Source organism: Cydia fagiglandana, chromosome 4 (genome assembly GCF_963556715.1).
Source record: "Cydia fagiglandana chromosome 4, ilCydFagi1.1, whole genome shotgun sequence".
NCBI lineage: Eukaryota > Metazoa > Arthropoda > Insecta > Lepidoptera > Tortricidae > Cydia > Cydia fagiglandana.
The window spans coordinates 1,764,828-1,783,459 of NC_085935.1; the positions used below are offsets into that span (position 1 = coordinate 1,764,828).

General features: G+C 38.3%; 1 protein-coding gene across 1 annotated transcript; it reads right to left on the reverse strand.

The window, feature by feature from the left end:
- Nucleotides 1–2,187: 2,187 nt before the first annotated feature.
- On the reverse strand, nucleotides 2,188–18,227 carry LOC134663448 (sodium/potassium-transporting ATPase subunit beta-2-like). The gene is made up of 7 exons (XM_063519818.1): nucleotides 18,068–18,227; nucleotides 9,904–10,032; nucleotides 6,270–6,392; nucleotides 5,354–5,532; nucleotides 4,587–4,691; nucleotides 2,843–3,011; nucleotides 2,188–2,371 (listed from the first exon to the last, which is right to left on the reverse strand). The coding sequence occupies exons 1-7, from the start codon at nucleotides 18,201–18,203 to the stop codon at nucleotides 2,262–2,264; spliced, it is 951 nt and encodes a 316-aa protein (XP_063375888.1). The 5' UTR covers nucleotides 18,204–18,227; the 3' UTR covers nucleotides 2,188–2,261.
- Nucleotides 18,228–18,632: the final 405 nt, after the last annotated feature.

Consider the following 18,632-nt stretch of genomic DNA (forward strand, 5'->3'; position numbering starts at 1 on the left):
CATAATAAATAGATACACCTTTGGTCAAAAATAAAATTTCAAATCGTATATAGTTTAGAAAGTTGTGTATACTTCATATAAACATTATAATTAGGAAAAGTAATCTGACAGCACAGCAGTTGATTAGGCACATTTATGTAGAGTCAAATAATTAAATTTGCGACCCATTTCGTACCTTGTCACAGTGACAATCAATATGAAGGTCGCTAGAGAGACCTCATACTATTATAGATTTTTTTGTGTGTTTTGTATCTGTATTTTGTATGTAATTCGACATTAAGCGACCATATACATCTCTTAGTAATTGTAATACGTTAGATTGAATTGTTAGTTTTATTTTATAAAATTGTTGATGTTATTATTTTTGCTTGTGTAAATTCAATGTTGACGTGTAAAAGTGCCCTTGTGGCCTATTAGCTGAATAAATGTTGATGTTTGATGTTGATATCACTGTGACAAAGTATAAAATGGGTAGGCAAAAAGGTAGGCAAAATGAAAATTATAATGTGTGTGTTAATTATTTGCCTGTACCTAGGAAAAAATATTGAACAAAAATAAAATGTGACTTCAATGCATAAAAAACGTTTACCCAAAATTCTGTTTAGGTAGGTACCTATTTTACCTTTCTGATTCTGTACCTACTAATCTGATTCCCAGATTATTAAGTTACCCCTGCCTTTAAAAAAGTACATTCGCAAATAAGTACATAAGTGTAAAACTGTCAAGAAAACATGTTTAAATATCTCCAAAAATATTTGGCCCCTTAGAGGATGAAATTAGTAAAAATCTTGTAAAATTATTTTTCTGACTATCATGCACCGCCTTATAAGCAATATTTCTAGTTTAGGATATGTAAATGTTTTACCAACCTATTTATCTGCCGATCATCTAGACATTTAGCCTTGTTTTTATATAACAGGTATAAACATGATTTTTCTAAATTAATTCCAACCAATTCAATTCAATTAATTTCAATTCAATCAGCCATTGGTTTCAATTCTATCAATCTGTTTACCCAACCAAACTGTCATATTGGTACAGTAAAAGAATTTAATTTATGTGCCATTTCATACCTTGACAATCAATATTAAAATCCCCAAATCATCATCTTATTGATCTGACAGGCCAATGATGACATGATACTGATGACATGATACGAAATGATACTGAAATTAAATTGATGAAATGATTGGATGGTACGTAGTAAATAGCCAATCAAAATGTCATTTTAGTATGGAATATAAAAACGTAGTTTATACATAAGTACAAGTAGTACAACAAATATAACACCAATTTTATTCGATGCTCAACTAGGTAGGGTGACTGGTATTATAGTTATTGGCCACTATACAATACATAGAAATTTGTCCATAAATCAGAAAGAAACAAGCCACTTGAAGTTTTATTGTTAAGAGTGGCCAATTATTATGTAGTGGTCAATAACTATTGCAGTCACCCTACTTGACATAGAGAAAGTGCCATGAGATCCAAAATTTAAATTCAGCCTTAATAGGCTCTGGCACCTTTAGTAACTACACATCCTAAAAGGATCTATGTCCTTTTTTGACAATTTTATAAAAGCAAGGCACATAATGGAACACACATTTATTTTTAGCATCGGAAACGCCATCAGAAATTGACTTGGTGATTTTTAAAAGCTATTTAGTATTATTGTCTTCGTGGAATGGCCTTGTTCACAATATCATACATACTAAATAGCTTTAAAAAATACTATTTTCTTATAACTGACCTCAATTATTCTTTTTCATTTCCATAAAATCTCACGCTAATGATTCCCGCTTTAGATTAAAATGCAATTTCCGGAAGCCAACATCGAAAATTCGGAAAACGTTATTTTCCTCTCGGTCGCTCGAATATGCAAGAGTGATAGAGGGGCAGATAACGATTCTAGATTTTACAAGTTTACAATCATGGCGGTAGGCCAATTTCTCAGGGAACCATTAGAGTAGGGAAACGCACGATCGGTTGTCTTGGAGGTTTAAATCCAGCAGTTAACGACTTTCAGTCGATATGATGATGATCAGTGGCGTAGGTAGGCGTGGGCAAATGGTGGTCTTCGCCCACGGCCTCGCACTTACGGCGGCCTCGCAAAACCAACTTTTTATTAAGTTAACCTTCGGAAAACACATTGAAAAGGGCCTCGCAGATGTGATTTTCGCCCACAGCTAGATGATGCTACACCACTGATGATGATATAATTTGTTGACGTCTCCGATGACATCGTATAGCTATCCAGGGTCTCAGTCGATCATGATCTCGAGATGAGTGGAGCCGAGACGCTCCTTCAGGCTCTCGGTGAACTGTATGTTGTGGGCCCAGGCCCGGCAGCGGATGTTGATGATCTGGTTCACTGGAAAAATAACATTACTTATTAGTTATTACTACCCTCTGCCCGCAACTTCTGCGTGAAATGATGATGATTGTTTAAAAACTATCCTATGCCCTTCCCCGGGCAAACTATCTCCCAAACAAATTTCATCTTGGTTTACCGGTAACAGACAGACGTGGCAAAACTTCAAACTTCAACATTTATTCAGCAAATACTTTTACACGTCAACATTGAATTTACATACATAAGCAAAAATAATAATAAAACAATGCCGGGATAAAGCGAGGAAGAAGGAAGAAGGAGACAGACAGAAATTTATATTAGCCGGGGTAGTATGGATTATGGCCTCAGTGGCGAGCGATCTGCGGCCTATGCGGTTTTTTTCTGACGTTTTATTTCTGATCAACACAACCGAGGTTTCACCCACGATTTTTAGCGATATACGAATGTAACGTTATCACGCCAGAGGCCCTCAAAAATTCCTACACATACATTTCGGCTTAAGAAGTTGCACGGCCACCAGCGGGCTGAGATATCCAGGTGTATTGTCATACGGGAAGAAGGTCTCGTCCAGGCCTGGGTACGGGAAGTAACGGAGTGGACCCAAAGCTTCGACGTCCGCCGGCCGCTCGCCTTTGCACGAAACCCATACTCTGCGACGCTGGAAGAAGTTTAAAACAATACGATATCAGAATTTGAAATATTGAACCATACATAATACGAACAGCAACACTTTTAGCTGTATATTGGTAGACCTTATTACAAAATGCATAAGGTCCACCGATGGACAGGTTAACAGTGTAGGCCACAGACCTATATCGAGGTGTAGGCGATGTTACGATAAAATAACTTTTTAAACCGGTTTGTTTCTTCTCAGAACGGAAGCTCGGTAGGTAATCATAATCAAACAATTTTTCTTTAAACTGTCATCTACTTTATTTTTATTTTATTTTATTTATTAAGTACAACCACATCGTATGTATTACATATGTTGCATTACAATAGAACCAAAGTACTTCACCTGATACAGTACGACAATTATGGAGTACATAGCGTTGTCTAAGTAATATTGGGAACGAATTTAAACTATAAAAACATAAAAAACATTAAATTTTAAATAATTAACTAATACCTATATACATTATTTACAATTTTGCGACAATCCTTAAACAAATAATTACAAATACTAATAATTTAATACAGATTATACCTATTTCTTGGAACTAAATATTATTTTTGGCAATATCTTAGATTTAAATGTGGGTAGACGGTCATGAAAGATGTCAATGGAACTTTTGTGAATGGTAAGACTGTTGTAACTCGAGCATATTCGTACCACGGGGGCCTGCAGACCAATATTTGTCCTGGTAACCGGTATAGAAAAGGGTTTAGCTATAGGCCGCCGCGGGTAGTTGTGGGGAGTGGTGAACGATATTTTTTCGAGTAGTTTGCTGCAATTTAGCTTTCCGTTGACTACCTTGTGTAGGAAGCACAAGTCTAGCATTCGGCGCCGATCACGTAAGCTGTGCATTTTGTATCTAGCAAGCCGGCAGTCATAGGTATTTCTGTGTGAAAATCCAGGTGTGTGAAATGCAAGATGTCTTGTGAATGCTCTCTGTATACTTTCAATACGCTGTGAGTGAACATGATAGTAGGGGCTCCATACTATTGAGGCGGATTCTAGGTGGCTACGTACAAGGGTGTTATATAAAATAATTTTAGTTTGTTCCTGTCTAAAACCACTAGAGTTTCTCCTTATAAAGCCAAGCATTTGTGCAGCCTTTTTAACTGCTGCGTCAATGTGTGCATTGAATTTCAATTCACTGTCAAGTGTAACTCCAAGGTCTCTAATTTCAGCAACTTCCGTTAGCTCGACGCCACCGATTTCTACTATACTACTATCTACTTCTCATCAAGGCTAGTTAAATAAATCAGGTGGAATTCAGCATTAAATCAGGCTCGAAGTCATGTCAGCATAATCTTACAGCATTGTCACCGGTTAAACATAAGTGGTCGAAAACTGCTCTGAAGACCGTGGTAAGGTAAACGTACTGGTGCTCGACGCGGTCCCAGTACCTACATGTCATCTTGAAACTTAAGTCATTGTCAATAGAGGTAGTAAGGTGTCATCTATTGAACTACTACGTTCACCTTAGTCAATTTGTTTAAGAACGTCCTATAATGATTTATTATTTATTTATCATATTTTTAAAGAAGACCAGTAAAAGTGGCTTACTTCTCGAGGAGAGGTAGTGGAGTTGATATAGTTCGTGATATCAGGAGGCATGTCTGGCGGCAGCTCATTGGGGTCATCGAAGAACTCGGGGTTCCAGTTGTATATCTGCATGCAAAATACATGCTTCAGTTCTAGAAGAACCATGGAATCCTTCACAAAAGGCATGTAAAGATTTTAACCTCTAGCCGCCCAGAGACCTATAAAAAGGTCTCCTGTTCCATTCTAATTTGAACTTTGTGTTGACAAAATAAAATTTAATTTTGCTTGGCACGGTTTGACGTATGGGCGGCTGGAGGTTAAGGGTAGGCAACTCTTGGCCACTCTGGAGTTACACGCGTTCGTGGATAGAGTGAACGCTTGCAGAAGCGGTGAAACTTACTTTCAGAAGTAACTAAGAGTCAGACCAAAACAAGTCTGCAACGATTTTGATTGCATAAGCAGTACAAGTGTTAATTTAAACGTCAAACTTCTATGAAATTATGACGTATAACGTATAAATAACACTTGGTTGCGTGTGGTGTTCAAATTGTACATACATGTACTACGCTCTTGTTTTATTCAGGAAATTAATTACATACAACTATCCTAACTATAGGTAGTTAGGATAGATTTGGAACGCCTCACCGCAGAAATGTTTGAAAAAAAACACCGCCTAGTGCAAGACTTGAAATCGCGATTCTGCGAACAATGATCTTTTGTGGTTTCATTAGCAGACGTTGCTGTTCACCACATTACCTACATTATTTTTTGCTGATAGTTTTACACACCCTATTAAGTTTGATGATGAGGCACGGCATCCTATTGCTGTACCCGAATCCATTCGCAGCAGAGCAGTCTCCGAGCTGATCGGTGCTGAAGGAGCAGACTTCGGCCCGAGGAGGCTTTACGGTCCCACAGTCTATCTGGTTTACTCCGCCGTTGGCGAGGAGAGATTTGTTCTCGTATGCTGGAATTAGAATATTTCGTCGTCAAGGGTAGGTACATTAGGTATCGGTATGCAGGAATAAGTGGTGGTGGGTAAAAGTAAAAACGCCTGTTGAGCAGGATGTAGCTAATGACCTGTTTTTTCTCAGATATGTACCTAGAGAATAAAGAACTATTTTTTTATCGATTGCAAGCCGGTAAGAATCGAGTTCGATGGACACACTGCCTCTATTGAGTGTTCGTTTTATTTCTTCAGATCTCAGGTATGAACTGAACTGACTGTAGTAAAAGACTCCGGGCGTATTACGGATGGTTTTATCCACGTGATAAAATAACTGTCACTTTTTAACACTGCGGGATAGAAAGTGACGGACACCGTTTTATCACGCTGTCACGTAGACAAGAACGACCATCATATCCGTCTGGAAGGATAGAATGACAGATGTCCGCTAGCGATAGGTGCCTACGTTCTTCCTTCTAATATAAAATTACGACGATAGTTTGGATCCACAAAATTGAAAGATAGGCAGAGGTAGGGTAAGTATAAATATATTTCGTATTTACACAATTTACTCGTATTTACCCGAGACACCCACATCGAAACGCAACTGCGTACCGATCGAAACGCAACTGTCACTGTCGCACTAATAAGGAAGAGTGATAGAGAGACACAAAGTATTTCGTTGTCGAAGCGATACCGATTGTCATCTTGGCTAGGCCGGCAGCTCTGTCTGTCAACTGCGGGGAACAAAAACTTACGTGCGAGAAACTCGTTGATGTTATCGACGTATCTCTTGATCTGCGTGTCATTGTCGGCATCGTACCAGATGAGAGCCCCTTCCTCGTACAGCAGCGGACGATGTCCCATGCCGGGGTTGGCTCCTGGAAAATAGAATCTGATTGGTGATTGATGTGGCGGAATTAGAATTGGGAATACGTGATCTGATTAGTAGAAGCCGATTAAAGGCTCATCGAAACAATTCCAATGTCTTCTTGGAATAGGTATGACCTGAATGGCCAGTTTCCAGTGTAACGTTTAGCGGGGCGGCAAGCGGCAAAGTGCAGACAGCATAGACTCAGGACACTTTTGTATATGTTTTACATGAACCTCAAACAAAAGTATATTTGCGGCATTTGCAGCCGAAACTCTGGGACCGTGGTGCCCAGGGGCCCATAAACTAGTTCGGCAACTTTCCAAAAAAATATTTGAGGTCACCGGGGACCGTAGGGCTGGTTCGTTCCTCGCCCAACGGATCGGCATAGTCATCCAAAGGGGGAACGCAGCCAGCCTTATGGGAACCCTTCCACAGGGTTCGGACCTGGGTGATCTAGCCTAATATATACATATTCGGCTAGATCACCCACATTATGTTATATATATTTTTTTTTAGGTATTAGTTTTAGTTTTTTAGGTAGTTTTATAATTTTAGGTTAATTTTATTCTAAGTTTGTTTTTAATTATGTTTATGGTTTTATAAAATAAAAAACAAAAGTTATGTAAAGGATGACTCACGTTAGACCGGGCCTGACCGGGCAGTGTCCGGGCCGGAGCTTCAGGCGCATCTTTTTCTATGGAAAGCGTCACGTGATCACCTGTCATGTCATAGAAAAAGTAAACTCCCCAAGCTCCGGCCCGGACACTGCCCGGTCTAACGTGAGTCATCCTTTAGTGTAAGTCTAAGTTTTTTTTTTTGCAATAATCATTTTTATTTCGCCAAATCCATCATAGCAAGATCTTTTTTTTATGTTTTCTTTTTAATTTCTAAACCATGATTGTACATCTATCTATCTATCTATATATATAAACGCAAGTGTCCTGACTGACTGACTGACTGATTCATCAACGCAGAGCCGAAACTACAAAAGCCAGAAAGTTGAAATTTGCACACCAGATTGCATTTATAAAGTGTACAAGAGATAAGAAGCGATTTTGAGAAATTCAACCCCTAAGGGGGTTAAAAAGGGGATGAAAGTTTGTATGGGGTTAAAGTTTTCTTTTAAGCTAGGAATTTGAAACTTCGTAAAAAGATATATTATTCAAATACAAGAAAACTAATTTCAGCGTTTTTGAAAATTCATCCCCTAAGGTGGTGAAAAAGGGGTTGAAAGTTTGTATGGATATCGAAAAAATTTTCAAGTGGTGGACTTGAATCTTTGTATTTAGGGATATTATTAGAAGACAGGAAAAGTAATTTCAGCGTTTTGTAAAATTCATCCCCTAACAGGGTTAAAAAGGGGTTGAAAATTTTAATCCATTACAAATGCTTTGAAACTTCGTAGAAAGGCAAAATAGCCGATTACAAAAAAAGTGATTGCAACGTTTTTGGAAATTCAACCCCTAAGGGGGTTAAAAAGGGGATGAAAGTTCGTCTTCGGGTGCAAATTTTATTTTAAGCTAGGAACTTGCAACTTTGTAAAAAAGTATCAAATTCAAATACAAGAAAACACTTTCAGCGTTTTAGAAAATTCATCCCCCAAGGTGGTGAAAAAGGGGTTGAAAGTTTGTATTAATATCAAAAAAAATTTCGAGCGCGGGACTTGAATCTTTGTATTTAGGGATATTATTAGAAGACAGGAAAAGTAATTTCAGCGTTTTGTAAAATTCATCCCCTAACAGGGTTAAAAAGGGGTTGAAAATTTTAATCCATTACAAATGCTTTGAAACTTCGTAGAAAGGCAAAATAGCCGATTACAAAAAAAGTGATTGCAACGTTTTTGGAAATTCAACCCCTAAGGGGGTTAAAAAGGGGATGAAAGTTCGTCTTCGGGTGCAAATTTTATTTTAAGCTAGGAACTTGAAACTTTGTAAAAAAGTATCAAATTCAAATACAAGAAAACACTTTCAGCGTTTTAGAAAATTCATCCCCCAAGGTGGTGAAAAAGGGGTTGAAAGTTTGTATTAATATCAAAAAAAATTTCGAGCGCGGGATTTGAATCTTTGTATTTGGGGATATTATTAGAAGACAATAAAAGTAATTTCAGCGTTTTGTAAAATTCATCCCCTAACAGGGTTAAAAAGGGGATGAAAGTTTGTATGGGGTTAAAGTTTTCTTTTGAGCTAGGAATTTGAAACTTCGTAAAAAGATATATCATTAAAATACAAGAAAACTAATTTAAGCGTTTTTGAAAATTCAACCCCTAAAGTAGTGAAAAAGGGGTGGAAAGTTTGTATGGATATCAAACATTTTTTCGAGCGCGGGACTTGAATCTTTGTATTTAGAGATATTATTAGAAGACAATAAAAGTAATTTCAGCGTTTTGTAAAATTCATCCCCTAATAGGGTTAAAAAGGGGATGAAAGTTTGTATGGGGTTAAAGTTTTTTTTTGAGCTACGAATTTGAAACTTCGTTAAATGATATATTATTCAAAAACAAGAAAACTAATTTCAGCGTTTTAGAAAATTCATCCCTCAAGGTGGTGAAAAAGAGGTTGAAAGTTTGTATGGATATCAAAAATTTTTACGAGCGCGGGACCTGAATCTTTGTATTTGGGGATATTATTAGAAGACAATAAAAGTAATTTCAGCGTTTTGTAAAATTCATCCCCTATGGTGGTGAAAACGGGGTTGAAAGTTTGTATGGATATCATAAATTTTTTCGAGCGCGGGATTTGAATCTTTATATTTGGGGATATTATTAGATGATAATAAAAGTGATTTCAGCGATTTCTAAAATTCATCCCCTAGCAGGGTTAAAATGGGGTTCAAAGTTTGAATCCATTACAAATACTTTGAAACTTCTTAGAAAGACATATTAGCCGATTACAAGAAAAGTAATTGCAACAATTTTGGAAATTCAAGCCCTAAGGGGTTTAAAAAGGGGATGAAAATTCGTCTTGGGGTGTAAATTTAATTTTAAGCTAGGAACTTGAACTTTTTGCAAAAAAAAGGTATTAAATTAAAAAACATGAAAACTAATTCAAGCATTTTTGAAAATCATCCCCCAAGGTGGTGAGAAAGGGGTTGAAAGTTTGTATGGAGATCAGAAATTTTGTGAGTGCAGAATGCGGAACTTGAATCTTTGTATAAGGGCATAGGTACCTATTATGAGAATACAAAAAAAGTAATTTCAGCAACCAACATCAAAATCCAGTTGACTTAAAACTTCATACAACTTGCTAAAAAAGAAAAGTACTTAATTTCAACATTGCTTGGATATGAAAATTATAGGTACTATAAAGATGTAAAATGTTGAAGATAAGATTCCACGCGGACGAAGTCGCGGGCAACAGCTAGTTTATAATATATTTAAGTAAAAGTAACTATTCAAGCGTGTTATGATTGTTTTAATTTTTTGGATATTTTTCAATAAAATGAATCTCTTCTCTTTCAATCTATCTTATCTTATCATATCATATCTTATAGCCCCCCTTTTATGTAAAGCTCCAAGTTACCTATGATGGAGTCAGCGAGCTGGAAGTAAGGCTCACGCTCGTCCATGGTGGCCAGCAGCCCGCACATGCAGATGGAGAAGAAGATGATGATGCAGATGTACATCACCAGGTAGATCAGCCCGATTACACCTGGAAATTAAAAAATCACTAGGTCCTTAATTGCTCGTTCATATATACTAAATCTGTGTATGGTCCTTTTTAATTTTGTATGAATTCTGAAAAAAATGATATAGTTACAGCGAGTTGCAAAAGTGGGTACCTACACAGCTGGAACAGTGTATTTTTTTCAGCTGTGTTTACAGTCGCCATCAGAAAGATCGGAGCGGCTAAGGCGTTCACAAATACTGAACACGCCTCTATTGTCAAGGCGTAAGAGTGCGTGCGTGTTCAGATATTATGAACACCGTGGCCGCTCCAATATATACGATGGCGACTGTACCTATTCAGATTCAAACAGTAACAGCAACATCTCCACACCAATTCTATGGAGGTTTTGTTTTATTTTTTTAAACTTTAATACCTTATCGCTAGATTCTAGGCTACCTACACTAGGTATAGTAGCGCAACCGAAATAGAAAACCAACATCTTTCCTGCGCGGCCTCGCTGATTTTTTTACATAAACAAATATAATACGCGATAAACAAACAAAACTCTAGTGTAAATCATATCGTTGGCGGCGTTTAAATATAATTTACAAACCTGCGATTTATTTACACTGCCGACTTTTACAAATAGCAACATGAAACAACATTTTATGAACTCCTAAAACTGTTCTATGTAACTATTTTATTACCTTAGAGTACTTATCTTGCCGAGTAAATCGTTGAATTTGATCTGCATCTGATAAAACTTTTGATGAAACTTTTTGGGCAATTGTGCAATTGACTGTTAAGCAGGCCACTGACGAGCCTTCCAAATGGATGCCGTTACAATGGTTGAGGTCGCCGGAAGACGCTGGATGCGGGTCGCTTCCAACCGGCACGTATGGAGGGCCAAGGGGGAGGCCTATGTTCAGCAGTGGACGTCTTATGGCTGAGATGATGATGATGACAATGGATTCATCCAAATGGACGGCATCCTAATATTAAACATTGTACGTTTTTGACATTCTCGGACTGATTTTGGATTGCAGCTACCCTATTTGGACTGTTGGAAGGCTCGTCAGTGGCCACCTTTAAACTTGCGTACGAAGAAAGGACACTTTCAAAATCACTCTCATTATTACGGCATGTGTGCGTGTGCCGATATTGCCGATAGATAGATCGGTATTATAGGTATCGAAGAGAATGAAACACTACGTTAAACCCTGTAAACGGAGATAAATATTCAGAGGGCCTATCGCGAACCACGTTCGATGTGTTGTCTCTCTGTTTCACTTGTAAATTCGTACGTAAGCGTGACAGGGAGGTAACACGTCGAACGTGGTAGGCCCTCAGGTGTGGCAAGTAATTGAAACCAAAGTACCTACATCGTACTATAGCTCGAATCTATAGATTTGTGTAGGCAAAGTAAACAGTGTCGGTAAGACCATAACTATTTCAGTTTATTGGGGCTACAGCTATTGTCGATATCTCGATAATCGATATTGTACGATCTTCATCTCGGTTAACAATCGTAGAATAACTACATCGATACGCCAACGAACAGAAAAAATGTATCTGAATGACAATTGCTATAGTTAGTTCTTTTACCATTAGAAATAAGGTAAACCATCTTGATGTGTCTTTTAATTGAAAATAAGTTACGTTAAATATGTAACAATTATGAATCTAATACGATCATTTATATTCTTCTGCTTTCATAATAAGTAATCGTTTTTGATTTTTAAAAAGCGTTTTTCAGTTAAATGACATGTCAAGATCGTTTACCTTCTTGCAACTTCTTTCTAATGCTAATAAAACGAACTATAAGTCACGATTGTTTTCATATTATTGTCGTTTTCTATCAACGATTGTCATCAGACCCCTAAGGGCTAATAAGGGCCACTTGCACCATTCACTAACCCAGGGTTAACCGATTAAACCTGTAGTTACAGTTACCATGGCTACCAGTACAATTTGACACTGGGTTAACGGTTTAACCGGTTAACCCCGGGTTAGTGGGATGGTGCTAACTGTGGCGTTTAAAGTACGAGTTCCTAATTGAAACCGAACTACATCGAGCTATAGATTCGCGCGGCAAAGTAAACAGTCCGACTCTATTTCAGTTTGGGATATCGATTGCGGTCACTGGTGGGTTTATTGCTGGGCGTTAAGTTGATGGAAGGTCGAGGTCGAGAGGTATGGAAAACTAACTATTGGCACATCACATCTATGAAGCTTTGGTATACCTATTTAATATTATAAATGCGAAAGTAGGTAACTCTTCTTGTCTTAAAAACTATAGATAGGAAGCATTATTTTACTTCCTAGTTTTAACCCATTAGATTGTGCCTTAATGACTGCTTGAACAGGCACTGAGTGAAATACCACTGGCATAACTTTGTGAATACAAATCAAAATGTTCAGGGGCCTTATTCGACATGTACAACTGTCGAACTTTGCGTAAACTTCAATTCAACAGTTGAAGTTCATCAAGTGCGGATAGTTCATTTGGTACAACCAATAATTTAACAAAAAACAACTTTGTTTTATTATTACTTTAAGTGTGGATTGCTAATGTCAAATTTTGACAAGTAATGATTCATTCAACGGAAGTTCAACATGCGACGTCAAAAGTGGCATGTCGAATAAGGCCCCAGTTTTCAGTTTTTACGGTTCTACTTTCAAGTCCATTCATACTAATGAGTACTGTAAACAGCGTTTTTGTCGTATTATTAGGGTACAAAGCCTTGTCGACTATTTAGCATCACTTTACGTGTTTCCTGATAATTCATAATAATGTACACATTATCACACGGGTATAAATGGTATAATGTATCGTTGTGTAGTGATAAGTGGTGTCGTGGTGGGGCGGTAAGTTAGACTATTTGTGGAAAGAGTCGGGTTTGATTCTTGTTACATTTTATTAATTATTTGACAAAGTCTTTTTAGGTATACATAGCAATGCACGCACGAGAACTTTCCAAAGTTGCGAAACTTTCCACATGAGAATTTCTCGGTAACTTCTGAGAATGTTCTCGAGAACGAGAATTTATTTATTTATCGTAGTTTATACCATGTATATTCACGATAGTTTAGGTGTAGTCCTTACCGCCAGAAAATTCCGACTTTTGGTCGTCCGCTTCCGGTCAGAAAAATGTATGACGGCCCGGCCAAACGGTCAGACTTAGTTGGGGGGTGCTCGACCAAATGTCATAGAGGGACCCTGGCAGTTTGTGACGCCGCCATTTTTATTCAATATGGCCGACTTTTTTTTTTTTTTTTTTTAATGTTGTCCTAGCGCGCTGAAATTTTGGTCACGGAATCTTGGGGTCCCCTAGATACCTATGAAAAAATTATTTTTGGAAAAATGCTACATTTGCGGGAAAACTGGCCACTTTTATTTTGTATGGCAACTTTTAAACGGTGCGTGATAGGTGGGGGGTGCTCGACCAAATGTCATAGAGGGCCCCGAGACAAAACAAACTGCATTAAAAAAAATCAAAATGGCCGACTTTTTTTTTAATTTTTTTCAAGTTGGTCCGAGCGCGCTGAGATTTGGCATGGCGGGAGATAGAGGCCTCTAGATTCTAATAAAGAAAAAAAAATTTTTTTGGAAAAAATTGTCGAAAGTCGAAATGTTCTCTGAAATACAGTGAGAATTTAAGCAATTTATTGGTAAACTTATCACATCAACAAAATAGCTAACTGTAATAGACAATAATATATGCATAATAACATTTAGTTTTAAGTTATGCCTATTTAAACTTTATTTCAAGTATATTCTCTTGTTTAAACAATAATTTCCATGTTGCAGGAATGTTCTGAGAACATTCTCGAGAACATTTCCGCTTTTTGGGAATGTTCTGCAATTTGTACATTGCTAGGTATACATACATAAATTATAAATAGATGGATAGATAGATAATTTCTTTATTCATACCCACAACATACACGGCATTGAAAAAGTACAAGACAAGAACATGCAAAACAACTTAATTACTAAAAACTATTAACTATTACACTAAAAAATTATGAAGCCAAGTGTCGTGGCACAGAAAAGGCGCTGGCTCAACATTGTGATGCGGCAAGCCACATCGCTGGTATTCTGCCAATACCTTAATTATAGTACAAGCACCTTACCCTCTGAAATCAAATTGGCTCATACCTCATATGGCTCCTCTACCATGATGACCCAGCGCTGGACCAGCGAGATGGTTATGCATTGGTTATCGCTCCTCTACTCTACACGATGGACCAGCGAAATAGCCATGATATGTTAGAGAGCACGCACTATGGAATGAGTCACTTGTAACTGCGTACGCACCATTGCTAGCCCACTTCCTTTGATGTGCAGACAGTAAAGCGATACCGTGGCCATCCCATCGCCATCCCGCCGCGCAATAAGCCATCTGACACCACTATTACCCTCTCTACATGCTGGCCCATCGCGTAGAGGAGCCATAAACTTAGTAACTTCTACTGTGGATTGTGGGCATAATGATTCAGTAATATCACAGAAAATCAGGTATAACATGGAATCGACTGGGACTATAGTTTGATCCTTCATACATCTAGATCACTTACGCTACACCCAATAGGTGACAATCGACATTGTGACAGCATGGTGTCAAATATTGCATGGACATAACTTAAGTACCTATTTTCTACGTGATACGTGAGTGACCCGTTCTTAATATATGTAATTATTTAATAACTTAAAAGCACGTAGAGCACTGAGACGTTTACCTTATAAGTAGTATGCAAAATGGAATTCTCCTCCCTAGGGCGGAAGCAGCACGTATTTATGATTATATGTATGAAGTATGAAACTATTGCGAGGTCGCCACTATTTGTGGAAGACGTAAACTCGTGACGCACTTCTGTAGGTACTCCAAACTAATGGAACCGTACAAACGGTGGTTTTACTACCAATAATGCTGGGCTATTTTGAATTAGGTAGTTTATTTCGATTTCGAACACTGTGCGACAATCGGTAACCATGCCAATGCTACTAAAAATGTGCCTAATGTTTCAAAAGTTTCCTAATTTTATCTGCATGTGAAGCCGATGGTCCTGGGTTCAAATCCCGGGCTTTTATTTGTGTGATGAACACAGATATTTGTTCCTGAGTCATGGATGTTTTCTATGTATTTAAGTATTTGTACCTATATTATATTTATCGTTGTCTGAGTACCCACAACACAAGCCTTCTTGAGCTTAATACCGTGGTACTTAGTCAATTTGTATAACAATGTTGATATAATATTTATTTATTTATCTTCAGAACCTATCCAATAATTAAATCCTAATTTACTTAATGATAATGACATTGGGATGAAATAACTGGAAGTAGGTATGCTGTTTTATTTTTAACAAAAAAGTCACTGAAAGGTACTGTAAGTATAATAGAACCATATTTTGAGCCGTTGCAAATATTTCAGTGCTTTCAGCAGTAAATCCATCTTAGCTATGATCTGGTTGAAGTCCAAAATAACCCGCTTTGCGTGATTCATGTAAATCCTATACACAATCCATTACTGACTCATGTACCTACCTAGGTAAGTAGGTATGTACATTTTATTATACACGGATGATGTGTTTAAAAATGTGTAAAAGCAATTGATTTACAGTACCTAAGCTGCGAAATTGCATGGAGACATTGGAGACATTATGAATGAATTGATAAAGTCGCCATGCAGCTTTAAGGGGCCCACTGATTAACAGTCCGCCGGACGGTATCGGCATGTCAGTTGTTCGAAACTGTCAAAATTTTGTTCTAACTGACAGGCCGATACCGTCCGGCGGACTGTTAATCAGTGGGCCCCTTTACGACTGATATAGGTTCCTACAAGCTTAAGAACCGCTTTTAACAAGATATAAAAGTACATATTACCACGGAATTTCGTCAGCAACAGAAGTTCAAAGCGAATGGTTGACGTCAAAGATTAATGTTTGTCTAAATTTTTCGCCGTATTGCAAAAGACGCAAAAGAGCAGTATTAGCGCTCGACTTCGTCAATCAAAGATCTGTGGAAAACAGTGAAATCCTATTACTTATTGAAGTACGAGCAATAGAAATTGGGAATCTAGTGGTATTGACCACTCGTTTTCAATTATATTAGTAGAATTGTAATGTCTAATAGAAGGTAGTGGAAATAGTATCGATCGAAATTAAAAATTCTAATTCTAAATTCTAATATCAACTTCGCCATACATTTACTATGACGTATATATATAAGTACTTGATCTAAGAAAAGCGGACAGACTAGTCTACACATCATCATATCAGCCTTTTACCGCCCACTGCTGAGCATATTAGGCCTCTCTTCGAGTACGCCACTTATCCCGGTCCCGAGCCAATCTCATCCAGAATCCAGAAGTGACCCGCAATCTTCCGAATGTCGTCGCCGTATACACATAGGTAATCGCTTTCCAATTGTTTACTTCTTCTTCTTCTTAGTCGGATACTCTTGTCAGAGCAGTCGTGGTCATTGAGGTCGTTGTACGGCCTTTTTTGTCGTTTCCGCCATGTTCTCTATTTATTGCATTCCGCACGCACAGATTTAAAGGTGATCCGATGAGAGCTTTAACTTGGATTGTTTACTTGCAAGTACCTTAATATAGGTACCTTCATATTCGCCTGCTTTATACCAACCACAAGCCAACTCTTGACTTTAATGGCGTCGTTAACGTTAAACTAAAACTAATTGACTGCCGAAAGTGCTGAATAAATGGACGTTTTTATTAGTACATTTAGTTACAGTAGATATTTGTGGGTTTGACAGGCAACCAAGGGCGATGGAAAATCCCTACGTTGTATTTTCCAAAGAAAACGCGAAAACACCTGTAAAACAATTAAACCGCTGCCGCTTGTGATGTTATATTTGAAAATCCTTAATATCATTATAAACTAATACACCTTAAAATGATTATAAATAACCCTGTTTTATAATAGGTTATTAAAGTATGTAGATACCAAATGCAATTTAAAACAGCTATATTTGTGAAAGCTTGAAAGTGATGCGCTGAAAATGTAAGACTCTGTGTGGTACCGCCGAACCAGCTGATTCCGGCTTGCGGTTTGCTGCATCGAGGCGCTATATGTCACGCGGGTCACGCCTGCAACACCGCCACGGCTGCTAAAGTGGTGGAGTATGTACACCAGAAGACCGGCTACACGTTGAGGGTGTTCCAGCTTCGATCGCGCCACTACGGGCACTTCAACTCTTTTGTGGGGCGCGTGCCGCGACCACGACCGTTCGATGTTACACAAAATTTTGTCTTATTTATCAGACCGCGGCGAAATGAGGCTGATTTTATGTATCTTACAGCGGTTAAAAGGTTAAAATGCCGTACGATTCTTTGCGTGGGCGCGTTATATGGCTCCTCTACACGATGGGCCAACGCCGGCCACTCCAAGGGACGCATTTATGCGTTAGAGGGACCAAGTGATATTGTTATTTCATTCTACCGCATGGCTGCGTCCCTTGGAGTGGCCGGCGTTGGCCCATCGTGTAGAGGAACCAATAGCGGTCATTTAACTGTGAGGTTTTTCTTCCCAAAGCTATTCGACCCCGATTGGTTTAAAATAGGCAAGCCTGTGAGAATCAAGTTCTGCATCCCATCATAATTCATTTTAGTCACTAAGGGCGACTTGCACCATTCACTAATCTAGGGTTAACCGGTTAAACATAGAGTTACCGTGGTTACCACTTTACCAGTACAGTTAGACACCGGGTTAGTGGGAAACTGCAAGTGTTTAGTCACTTAGCGTCACTTGCACTGCCAGACTATCCCGGGGGTTAACCGGATAAACCGTTAACCCAGTGTCGAATTGTACTGTACTTAAACCATGGTAATTCCAGGTTTAGTAGTAGTAATCACTTTCTGGTACACAACACAGGTTTACAAAAATAAATTACAGTAATTGAAGTACAATGACGAACTTACCCTATAAAGGATCTTTTCCAGCTAACCTTCGAGTAGATTTAACCGTGGGTGCAAGGGTGAGTGGGTTTAACCGGTTAACCCCTGGTGGGGTGGTGCAAGTGGTGCTTAGTTTCATTTAAAGCTAAACTTACCCCATCTGTGCGGCGTGCGACCCAAAAAGGTACCTTCCTCAGGGTTCCATATAGCGTACTGCAATTTCTGCAACAGAGGGCGCTGCGGCGGTCTCCTACAGTAATTGGCCACACCATTAGGCCTGTCTGCACCCATGGTTAAACTAACTTAACTCGTAAACCATAAAAGTTGTGACAAGTCTATTATAATATTTTTTTATAGTCTATGCCGGCCTCAGTGAGGCTTGAGCGCGTCCATCGCGGCTCGCTTGCGGATTGCGAGTGAAGACGGTACTTGTTGCAGTAATTGGCATAGATGTGAGTAGATGGATTGGACGGGTTTGTGCCTACGAGCTGCGTGCCTCTGTGAGGCAAGAATATTGGTTATCATAGATTTAAAGTGTGTGTAGGTGGGTAGAACGTTATTTGTTTTATACGACACAATAATTATTTTATTTTAATTGCTTTCTTGTTATTTAATTGACCGGTACCTAAGTGGATTGATTAATAATCATTTTTGTTAGGACTGGTTATTTCTGAAACGCTTTTATTATTACCTACTCTTTTACGAAGGAACGATTACCTT